This window comes from Cebus imitator, unplaced genomic scaffold, assembly GCF_001604975.1.
Source record: "Cebus imitator isolate Cc_AM_T3 unplaced genomic scaffold, Cebus_imitator-1.0 Scaffold23, whole genome shotgun sequence".
In the NCBI taxonomy this organism is placed as follows: Eukaryota; Metazoa; Chordata; class Mammalia; order Primates; family Cebidae; genus Cebus; species Cebus imitator.
In genome coordinates, this window is record NW_016107338.1 from 372,627 (window position 1) to 384,902 (window position 12,276).

Genomic DNA, 12,276 nt, shown 5'->3' on the forward strand with positions numbered 1-12,276 from the left:
CGACTTCTCGTGGCTCCAATCGCCAGCCAAAAGGGCACCCGGACCGGTGTAGTTTGTACGGAGAACCGCTGCTCCGGAGCGCCGACAAAGCAGCCATGCGGGGCAAAGCAGTGGCGCCGGCCGGCACAGCTGTGCTGGCCGAAACAGCCACGCTGGTGACCTATGGAACTCCTCCACCTGGGAATTTCCTAGTCTGTGGGCAATAAAAATGCAGCATCCACTCACCCTCTGCACTTTCACTGGGAGCTGCAATCCTGAGCTGTTCCTAAACGGCCATCTTGGATCGAGACGCTGCTAGAATATTCTTTAACATTTTCACACAATCATAACTAAGATTAATCAGTATTTTAGAATGCCCTCATTTTCTTGTTTCACAATATTGTTCTATATTTATTTTATATGCGCAAATTCAATTTTCTTTAAAAATTTAAAAGATTTCATCCGTGAATCCATTAGGTCCAAAAACCTTTTTGATAGCTGGTACTATCGTAACTTTCTCAATTTCCTCCTTAGTCATCCTAGTCCACCTCTATAAAATACTGATAGATTTGTACAGTCTATTTCATTAGGATGCATCTTAGGATGCACAGGACAGTCCCCCACAATTAAGAATTTTTCAGCCCAAATGTCAATAATACCAAGGTGGAGAAACCCTGGTCTAGAAGAAAACACAGAAGAAAACTCTCAGTGACATAGGATTAGGCCATCATTTCTCAGATAGAACACAAGAAGTACAAACCACAAAAGGAAAAAAAGAATCAATAAACCAGTTTCATCAAAATTAAAACTTCCGTCTTTCAAATATAGGAGAATACAAAGGCACACCACTGACTGTCTTTGCAAAATAAGTAACTGATAAAGGAATTGCAGCTAGAACTATAAAGAACTCTCAAAGCTCAAAAAATGAAACAAACCAGCCATAGAAAATCAGGAAGAGATTTTAACAGATCTTTCACTGATGAAGAAACATGGAGGGCAAATAAGCACACAAACAGGTGATAAATATCATTAGTCATTAGGGCAATGCATATTAAAATTACAGTGAGACACCATAATACATCTTCTAGAGTGTCTAAAATAAAAAATAAAAAAAATAAAAAAACTGATGATAGGTGCCAAGAATTCAGGGCAACCAGAACTCTCATCCACTACTGGGAATACAAAATGGTATAGACACTTGAAAAACAGTTTGGCACTTTCCTATAAAGTTAAACATATAATTACGTTATCACTCGACAAACACATTCTTAGGGTTTGGTTTTTGTTTTCTTTCGAGACAGAGTCTTGTTCTGTCACCCAGACTGGAGTGCAGTGGTGTGATTTCAACTCACTGCAACCTCTGCCCACTGGGTTCAAGCAATTCTTCTGTCTCAGCTCCCCAAGTAGCTGGGATTACAGGAATGTGCCACTACACCCGACTAATTTTTAGTAGAGACGGGTTATCTACTAAACCATATTGGCCAGGCCGGTCTTGAACTGCTGACCTCAAGTGATCCGCCCAACTCAGCCTCCCAAAGTGCTGGGATTACAGGCATGAGCCACCTTTCCCAAGAAAAATGAAGCTGTGTATCTACTGAACCTATACACAAATAGAATACTACTCAGCAATAAAAATTAAAGTGGACAAATTATTGATACATGCAGCAACATGGATGAATCTCAAAAGCGTAAGCCAAATGAAAGAAGCCAGATTCAAAAGATTCACTGTATTATTCTGAAAAGGTAAAACTAAAGAGAAAGAAATTAGATCAGTAGTTGCCAGAGACTAGTAGTGGGCTAAGTTACTGACTACAAAGCGGCACACAGGAACTTTTTGGGGGTAATGACAATGTTGTCTATCTCAAATGTGATGGAGGCTACATGACTGTATATGTATGTCAAAGCTCACTTGACAAACTGAACACCTAAAAGAGTAAATTTTGATATATTTAACTTATACCCCAATAAACCTAACTTTTAAAAAATGAGGATAAGATATCAGGAAATAGAAACCAAAAATGTACAGACCACTCTTGAAAATTTCACTGTAGCCAGGCGTGGTGGCTTGCACCTGTAACCCCAGCACTTTGGGAGGCCGATGCGGGTGGATCACAAGGTCAGGAGTTCAAGACCAGCCTGATTAACATAGCAAAGCCCTGTATCTACTAAAAATACAAAAATTAGCCAAGCGTTGTGGCATACACCTGTAATCCCAGCTGCTCAGCAGGGTGAGGCAGGAGAATCGCTTGAAACCAGGAGGTGGAAGTTGCAGAGAGTCAAGATCGTGCCACTGCACTCCAGCCTGGGAGACAAAGCGAGACTTTGTCTAAAAAAAAAAAAAAAAAAAAATTCACTGTAACAGGGAGCAGAATATTGAATGAAGCAGTAGCTGGAAGGGAAGACAAGATGAGACATTTATAGTGAAGTAGCTGGTGATGACAAGGTCTAGACTGTGATCATGGGATGAGTAACTACATACAGGTAGGAGCAGACTGGAAGGAGACGTGGAAGTAAAGATTGCTGGAGGTTAGATGAAATGTCTGAGAACTTCAGGCATTGAAAGGGTAACGTATGTTGATGTTAAAGAAACTAAAAAAGAGAAGAAGGCAATGTAGCAAGAGCTAGTTTTCCATGAATAAAGAAAGGTAATTCAGATGACAGTAACAAAGATGAACAACGATAGAATAAAAAGGAGTAAAGAAGGAAGTGAACTAGAAAGTGGCATAATGTTCCAGCTATTCTGAAGAACCCAGGCATAAAGGATGAAATGAAATACTTTAGGATCCATCATGGTTCATATTTTATAAAACAGGAACAAAAGGAAGACATCAATTTTTGGACTTTGCTCTATCAATTTGATACATAAAATTATGTATCAAATTGACTGGGTCATGGAGTGTCCAGATATGTGGTTAAACATTACTTTGGATATGTCTGTGAGGTATGTGGTTTTGTTATTGTTGTTTATTTGAGATAGAGTCTCATTCTATCATTCAGACTGGAGTGCAATGGCGCAATCTCGGCTCACTGCCCTCAGAAAATATTATGTAGAAATATGTCCCTGTATTAGTTTCCTAGAGCTGCTATAACAAAGTGACACAAACTAGGTGGCTTAAAACAAGAGACATTTATTCCCTCGCAGCTCTGGAGGCCAGAAGTCTGAAATCAAAGTGTTGGCAGAGTCGTGTTCCCTCTGAAGCCTCTAGGGAAGGATCCTTCTTTGCTACTTCTACCTTCTGTAAGCCCCAGGTGTTCCCTGGATGTGGCAGCATAACTCCAGTTTCCGCCTCCCTTCCCTGGATGTGGCAGCATAACTCCAGTTTCTGCCTCCATCTTCACATGGCCATCCTCTCCTCATAAGTTGTTCTCCTCACATGGTGCTTTCCTCTTTCACAAGGACACCAGGCATATTGGATCAAGAGCACATCCTACTCCAGTGAGATCTTAAATAATTACATCTGTAATCACCTTATTTCCAAATAAGATCACATTCTGAGGTACTGGGGATTAGGACTTCAACATATCATTTGGGAGGGCACAACTCAACCCAAAACAATCCTCTTCCATTTAATGGCCCCAGGTACCGTGCTTTTTATGGTCAGGGAATGTCTTAACTCCTTTCTCTCAATGATAGTGTATCTCACTCCCTCCATATCTTGCATCTAACAGGTAATCACTGCAATTTAAGGAAAATTGAAGGTATCAGAAGAAATCTGATACTCAAGTTATTAATCAACCTTAAATATTTAACCACTATTAGTATGACTACATTTTTCCTCCAATAACTCTACATGAGCTTTTTTCTTATCTGCTCATGATTATTCCAGTTCTTCAAAGTTTATAACTATGTTCTAGAACAGTGGTTCTCAAAGTGTGGTTCAAAGATCCCTGAGGGTCACTGACATCTTTTCAGGGACTGAATGACAGCCTCCTTTCCCTAACTCCTTTTTTATCTATGTGAGGCCAGATTGTCTTCATATACCTCAACCAAAACAATACATCCCAACAAATGAAATGTAGAGCAGATTGAGAATCCAGCTATGATAGATTATGTATCAAATTGACTGGGTCATGGAGTGTCCAGATATGTGGTTAAACATTACTTTGGATATGTCTGTGAGGTATGTGGTTTTGTTGTTGTTGTTTATTTGAGATAGAGTCTCATTCTATCATTCAGACTGGAGTGCAATGGCGCAATCTCGGCTCACTGCAACCTCCGCCTCCCAGGTTCAAGAAATTCTCCTGCCTCAGCCTCCCGAGTAGCTGGGATTACAGGTGTGTGCCACCACACCTGACTAATTTTTTTTTTTTTTTTTGTATTTTTAATAAAGATGGAGTTTCACCCTATTAGCCAGGATGGTATCGATTTCCTGACCTCATGATCCATCCACCTCGGCCTCCCAATGTTGTTTTAGTTTTGGTTTTTTTTTGAGACAGAGTCTCACTCCATCACCCAGGCTGGAGTGCAGTGGCACAATCTTGGCTCATTGCAACCTCCGCCTCCTGGGTTCAAACAGTTCTCTTGCCTCAGCCTCTCAAGTAGCTGAGATTACAGGTGTGCACTACCACGCCCAGCTAATTTTTGTATTTTTAGTGGAGACAAGGTTTCGCCACGTTGGCCAGGCTGGTGTTGAACTCCTGACCTCAGGTAATCCACCCACCTCTGCCTCCCAAAGTGCTGGGACTACAGGTGTTAGCCACTGTTCCCGGCCTGTGAGGTGTGTTTGAATGAGATTAATATTTGAATCTGGAAACTAAGTAAACCAGGTTACTCTCTCCAATGTGGGTAGGCCTAATCCAGTCCCTAAAAGGACTAAATAGAACAAAAGGCTGAGTAAGACAGAATGTGCTCTCTCTGCCTGATTGTCTTCTAGCTGAAGGGTCTTCTACCTTCAGACTCAGATCAAAACTTACACCACTGGCTCTCCTGGTTCTCAAGCCTTTGGACTTGAATTGGAACTATACCATCAGCTCTCCTGGGGCTCCAGCTTGCAGATCCTCGGACTTCTCGGCCTCCATGATTACAAAAGCCAATTTCTTATAATAAATACAGATATATATATATACACACACATAGAAACAAATGTATATAGATAGATGTATCTATCTCCATCCTATTGGTTCTGTTTCTCTGGAGAACCCTGAATAATGCACCAACTGACTTCTAACTAGCCAGAATTTAAACAATCCTATTCTTCGAACTAATTTTTTTTGTTTTAGAAAATAGTCATTTTTTACTTTAAAATATATTATTTATGGTAATATGTAATAGGTTCTTTCAAAACAAATTTTAAAATAAATATTAAATGTTTTAATTTCTTATATCCTAAATATCTATATAGATAATCCACATAAATAAAAACTCTTAAGAATACTTTTGAAGAATATAGTCATGAGGCCAGGTACAGTGGCTCACGCCTGTAATCTCAATAATTGAGGAGGCCGAGGCAAGAGGATCGCTTCAGGCCAGGAATTCGAGACCAGTCCAGTCTCAAGAAACCTCATCTCTATAAAATGTGTTAAAAATAAAGAGTTCTGAGATCTCCCTTCAAAAAAAGTGAACTGTTCCTCTACATAAAGTTTACAACAATCTATTAGAAAAACAGAACATTTGGCCAGAAGTGGTGGTTCACTCCTATAATCCTAGCACTTTGGAAGTCCAAGGCAAAGGATCATTTGAGGCAAAGCTCAAGACCAGCCCGGGCAGCAAAGCAAGACCCCATCTATAAAAAATTTTTAAAAAATAATTAGGTGGGTGTGATGGCATTTGTCTGTAGTCCCAGCTACTCAGGAGGCTGAGGCAGGACGATCACTTGATCCCAGAAGTTGGAGGGTGCAGTGAGCTATGATTATGCCACTATACTCCAGCCTGGGTGACAGAGTGAGACCCTGTCTTTAAAAGAAAAGAAAACAGTATTAATTTATTTCTTTCCATTCTTCAGAGCTAAATCAGAATTTCTTGTGCTGCTTATCAAAAAAAAAAAAAAAAAAAGTTTGCCGGTTGCAGAAGACATACCTGATCATCCCCAGAACCCTGCTGAGCTGCTGTTTCCACATTAGTATCAGAAATTTGTGTTCTACCATTGCCTTGATATAATAGCTGCTGCCATACATGACAGGTCAATGGAACAATCTGAAAATCAAAAGCAGACTTAAATAGAGTAATAACACAATCGCTATGATTATATAACAAAAATAAACTAATACTTAGACCATACTCCTCAATTTATAAAACCCTTTCACATATATGACATTTTGATTTCACAACCATTATATAAGCTATTATCCTTACTTAAAAATAAGAAAACACGGACTTAAGGTTACTCAGTTAAGACCCGGCATACTTTTGCATAAACTACAGCAGTTACTTAACCTCCTTTACCCACAGAGGTAAAAGGAGCAAACAGAAACAAGCAAGTTGTCTATCTGTAAATCTTACTGGTTGAGACAGTGAAGAATCAACCCCAATAATAGGGATTGAAATCAACTCATAGCATAGGAAGTGGGAACAAAAGTCAGGGTCATTTTGTGAAGTAAGGGGTTAGAGTAGGGTTCTCCTGATAAAAGAAGGCAATAAAATTGTGACCATAGCCCAAGGCTGAAGGAACACAAATGGACAGACTACAGGCAATAAAACAAAAATGACCTGGTCAAGCCACCCACTGGTTCAGGGATTGGTTCTTGAGATTTTTTCCAACATCCCTGAAGAGTAAGAACCCAGAGATTCCAATATAAGATTTCCTTCTGAAGAAGAAGCCATAAGGGACAAAGCAAAAACAACCACAAAAAGAGCAGGCAGAGAAGAATGCACACAAAGAGAAAACAAAATAACCCTCTTACCAAAAATTAGATTAAAAACTATACTTCCAAAAGACTTTAAAATAATATTGCAGATCCTCCAAGAGAAAAGGAAAGATATAAGGTGCATGGTGGCTCACACCTGTAATCCCAGCACTTTGGGAGGCCAAGGCAGGAGAATCACCTGAGGTCAGGAGTTTGAGACCAGCCTGGCCAACATGGTGAAAACCCATCTGTACTAAAAATACAAAAATTAGCCGGACATGGTGGCATGTATCTGTAAAAGGAAAAATTAAAACATTCACAGATAAACAAAAGCTGAGTGAGTTCATTACCACTAGACCTGACCTGGAACAAATGCTAATGGCAGTCCTTCAAGTGGAAACTAAAGGATGCTAGATAGTAACTTGAAGCCATAGGAAAATATAAGTTCTCTGGTAAAGGTAAATATATGGAGAAATACAAAAAGATATTATTTCAATTCTGGTGAGTAACTCCGCTTTTAATTCTTTTATAGGATATAAAAGATAAAAGCAAAAAAAAAATTAACTATAAATCTAGATGCTATGATTTGAATATGTATCCCCTCTAAAACTCATGTTAAAACTTAATCCCCAATGTGACAGTATTGAGAGGTGGACCCTTTCAGAGGGACTGGGTCATGAAGGATCTGGCCTCTCATGAATGAATTAATCATGAGAGCAGATCTGAACTGCCCTGGATTGATAGATTAACGGCTTATCATGAGAGCAGACTGGTAGCTTTATAAGAAGAGGAAAAGAGACCTGAGCTAGCATGCTCAACCCCCTCACCATGTGCCTGTACCACCTCAGGATTCTGCAGAGTCCCCACCAGCAAGAAGGCCCTCATCAGACCCTCACTCTTGATCTTGGATTTCTCAGCCTCCATAATGTTATAAAATAAATTATCCATTTCAAGTATTCTGTTATGAGCAACAGAAAACAAACTAAGAAAGTATGTTAATGATTAAACAATATATAAACATGTTACTTGTGACACCAGTAAAATGTTGTTAACAGGGTACTAATACTTTGGCCAGGTGCAGTGGCTCATGCCTGAAATTCCAGCACTGTGGGAGGCCAAGGCAGGTGGATCATGTGGAGTCAGGAGTTTGAGACCAGCTTGGCCAACAATGGCAAAACCCATCTCTGCTAAAAATATAAAAATTAGCCAAGCGTGGTGGCATGTGCCTGTAGTCCCAGTTACTCGGGAGGCTGAAGCAGGAGAATCACTTGAACCCAGGAAGTGGAGGTTGGGGGACAAAGCTAAAAGGACTAGAGTTTTTATAACCGATTGAAGTGAAGTTGTTACTAGTTTAAACAGGTTGTTATTCTCCTAAGAAGTTTTATGATATTCCCATGGTAACTACAAAGAAAACAGCAATAGAATACACACAAAAGAAAAAAAAAAGAATCAAAATATAACCCTATCAAAAAATCAACTAAACACAAAAAAAGCAGAAGGGAAGGAAATGAAAAACAAGCTAGGAAAGGACAAAGAAATTACAAAAAAAAAACAAAAAAACCATAGGATTAAAAAACAGGACCCAGCTATATGCTGTTTAAAAGACACTTACTTTGGAACTAAGACTCACATAGGCTGTAAGTGAGAGGATGCAAAAAGACATGCCATGCAAATGGTAACCAAGAGAGACCAGTAGTGGCTACACTAATATCAGACAAAATACATTTTTAAAGAAAACTGATACCATAGACAAAGAAGAACATTATGGGGTCAATGCACAAATAAGATATAACAATTATATATGTGTCAAACATTGGCGCTCCTAAATACTTAAAGCAAACATTGATAAAATTGGAAAAGAGCTCTCAAAAACAATGAGACGTCAAATAACCAACTTTCTATAACAGAACAATGAGGCAGATCAGTAAGGAAGGAAAAGACCTGAACAGCACTATAGGCCAATTGAACCTAACACATTTATACAGAACACTCCACCCAAAAACAGCATTATTCTCAAGTGCACATGAAACATTCTCCAGGATACACCACATGTTAAGCCACAAAGTATTAGATATCTTTTCTGATCACAACAGAATGAAACTAGAAGACAACTGCAGAAAGAAAAGTGGAAAATCAAGAAATTTGTAGACATTAACAAACTCTTAAAAAGACAATGGGTCAAGGAAGAAGTAACAAAGGAAATAAGAAAATACATTAAGACAAAAATGAAAGCACAATATATCAAAGCTTATGGAATGTAGCAAAAGTAGGGAAATGTAGCAAAAGAAGGAAATCTATAGTCATAAATGCCTACATTAAAAAAAAAATTTCAAGTCAACAACCTAACGTTACACCTTGAAGAACTAGAAAAAGAAACTGAACTCAAAATGCTGAGAAGGAAAAAATTTTAAAAAGGTTAGAGCAGAGATAAGGAAAAGAGAATAGAAAAAAAATAGAAAATCAAGCAAAAAATCAATAGTTATTTGAAAAATCAACAAAACTGACAAACCTTTAGCTAGACTAAGAAAAAAATAAGGCCTCAACTAAATTCAGAAATGAAAGAGAGGACGTGACAACCAATGCCATAGAAATAAAAAGGATTATAAGAGAATACTATGAACAACTGTACTCCAACTAATTGGACAGCCTAAAAGGAACAGATAAATTCCTAGAAACACACAGCCTACCAAGACTGAGTAACATGAAAAAATTAGAAAATCTCAACAAACCAGTAACAAGAAAATTGAATCAATAATCCAAAACCTTTCAACAAAGAAAGGCCCATGGCCAAGTGCAGTGGCTCACATCTGTAATCCCAGCACTTTGGGAGGACGAGGCAGGAGAACTGCTTGAGCTCAAGAGTTCAAGACCAGCCTAGGCAATACGGTGAGATCCTGTTTATACTAAAAAATACAAAGAAAACAGCCAGACATGGTGGTGCTCACCTGTGGTCCCAGCTATTTGGGAAGCTGAGGTAGGAGGACTGCTTGAGCCCAGAGGGCAGAGGTTGCAGTGAGCTGAGACTGCACCACTGCACTCCAGCCTGGGAGACAAAGTGAGACCCTTAAAAAGAAAAAAAAAGAAAAAAAAAGAAAAGCCCAGGACAAGAAAGCTTCACTGGAGAATTATACCAAAACAATAAGAATTCAGCAGTACATTAAAAGGATTACACACCATAACCAAGTGGAATTCTTGGAATAGAAGGATGGTTCAACATACAAAAATTGATCAATGTAATACACCACATTAACAGAAGGAAGGACAAAAACCACATGATCATCTCAAATGAAACAGAAATGACACTTTACAAAATTCAATACCCTTTCATTATTTAAAAAAAAGTCAACAGGCTACAAACAGAAGAAAACTACTTCAACATAATAAAAGCCATATGTCCCACAGCTAATATCATACTCAATGGTGAAAGACTGAAAACTTTTCCTCTAAGATCAGAAACAAGGCAAAGATGCTTGCTCTCCCCTTTCTATTCAACACAGTATTGGAAATCCTACTAGAGCAGTTAGGTAAGAAAAAGAAATATAAATGGAAAGAAAGAAGTAAAATTATCTCTTTTCACAGATGGCGCAATCCAATATACTGAAAACCTCCAAAGACTCCACAAATTGACACTGTTAGAATAAACAGGCCAGGCACAGTAGCTCACGCCTGTAATCCCAGCACTTTGGGAGGCCAAGGCAGGTGGATCATTTGAGGTCAGGAGTTTAAGACCAGCCTGGCCAACTATAGCAAAACCCATCTCAACTAAAAATATAAAAAATTAGTCAGGCGGGAATCAATCCAAGATGGCCGTTTAGGAACAGCTCAGGATTGCAGCTCCCAGTGAAAGCGCAGGGGGTGAGTGGACGCTGCATTTTTATTGCCCACAGACTAGGAAATTCCAAGGCGGAGGAGCCCCACGGGTTGCCAGCATGGCTGTTTCGGCCAGCGCGCCTGTTTCGGCCAGCGCGCCTGTGTCCGCCAGCACGGCTGCTTTGTCAGCACCCCGGCGCAGCGGTTCTCCATACAAAATACACTGGTCTGGGTGCCCTTTTGGCTGGAGACTGGAGCCACAGGAAGTCGCCCATTCATCTGTTTAAAAAGGGGACTGAACAGGGAACCAGGACAGTAGATTCCAGGGCAAAAAAAGTGCCACAAATCTCAGTGCTGCTGTTTAAGCCAGCGCAGTGAGTCGCCACACGGGAAAACACACAGATCCCGGCGCCTCTTCAACAGGCGGCTGGAACACCAACTTAAAAAAAAAAAAAAAAAGGCTCTGAGACAGGGAGCCAGGCGATCAGGCTCGGCTGGTCCCACCCACACAAAAGAACAGCAATCAGAAACTCTCTGGATTGAGAGTTTCACAGCAAGCACAGCTGAACCCCGGACAGTCCAGCTCTGTGGGGGAGGGGTGTCCACCATTACCCAGGCAGTCCACCCACTATGGAGGTAGTCAGCCAATGCTGAGGCAGCCCACCGTTGCTGAGGCAGCCCACCGTTGCCAAGGCAACCTGCCATTACAGACAGAGTCTGCCAATACAGAGCTGGGCCACCATTGCCGAGGCAGTCCTAACTACACCCATATAAAGAGGACAGCAGGGAAGTTCACTTGGCAGCTGGGCAGAGCCCATAGCAGCTCAGCAAAGCCTCTACAGGCCGACAGTGACTAGGCTGCCTACTTGCTGGGCAGGGCAGCTCTGAAAGAAAAAAAAAAAGAAGGCATCAGCACAACGGAAATTCATAAATAAAGCCCTAAATCCCTGGGACAGAGCACCTGGGAACAAAAAGTGGTTTATGAGTTCTGCTGCAGCAGACCTAAACGTGCCTGCCCAGCAGCTGTGAACGAACAACGGAGCTCACAGCTCAGCATTTGAGCTCCTATAAAGAACAGACTGTCTCCTCAAGCAGCTCCCTGATCCCTGTATATCCAAAGAGCCACCTCATAAAGGACAGATCAGACTGACACTTGGCGGGTATCCTTCTGGGACAAAGAGAGCAGAAGAAGAAAACTGGTAGCAACCCTTACTGTTCAGCAGCTGCTGTAGGTGATCCCCAGGCAAGCAGGGCCCGGAGTGGACCTCAGCAGACCTACAGCAGAGGGGCCAGACCGTTAGAAGGAAAACTAAGAGAAATAACCTCATCATCAACAAACAGGACGTCCACTCAGAGACCTAATCTGAAAGCCAGCAACTACAAGGACAACAGGTGGATAAATCCATAAACATGGGAAGAAACCAGCGCAAAAAGGATGAAAACACCCGAAACCAGAACACCTCTCCTCCTACAAGGGATCACAACTCCTCACCAGCAAGGGAACAAGGTTGGATGGAGAACAAGTGTGATGAAATAACAGAATCAGACTTCAGAAGGTGGGTAGTAAGAAACTTCTGTGAACTAAAACAACATGTTCTAACCCAATGCAAAGAAACTAAGAACCTTGAAAACAGATTTGACGAAATGCCAATGAGAATGGACAAAATAGAAAGGAATATAAGTGAATTAACGGAGCTGAAAAAC

At 40.5% G+C, this 12,276-nt stretch overlaps 1 protein-coding gene across 3 annotated transcripts in view; it reads right to left on the reverse strand.

Moving 5' to 3' along the window:
- The window catches only part of ALMS1 (ALMS1 centrosome and basal body associated protein), a 214,449-nt gene that overhangs the window by 177,183 nt on the left and 24,990 nt on the right, over nt 1-12,276 (reverse strand). For 2 of the 3 annotated variants that reach the window (XM_037736111.1, XM_037736113.1), the window contains exon 2: nt 5,996-6,112. The exons of the other annotated variant lie outside the window; for it this stretch is intronic. In XM_037736111.1, the coding sequence (XP_037592039.1) occupies nt 5,996-6,112 (117 nt within the window). The remainder of the gene's footprint in view (nt 1-5,995; nt 6,113-12,276) is intronic. 3 annotated transcript variants of the gene reach the window in all.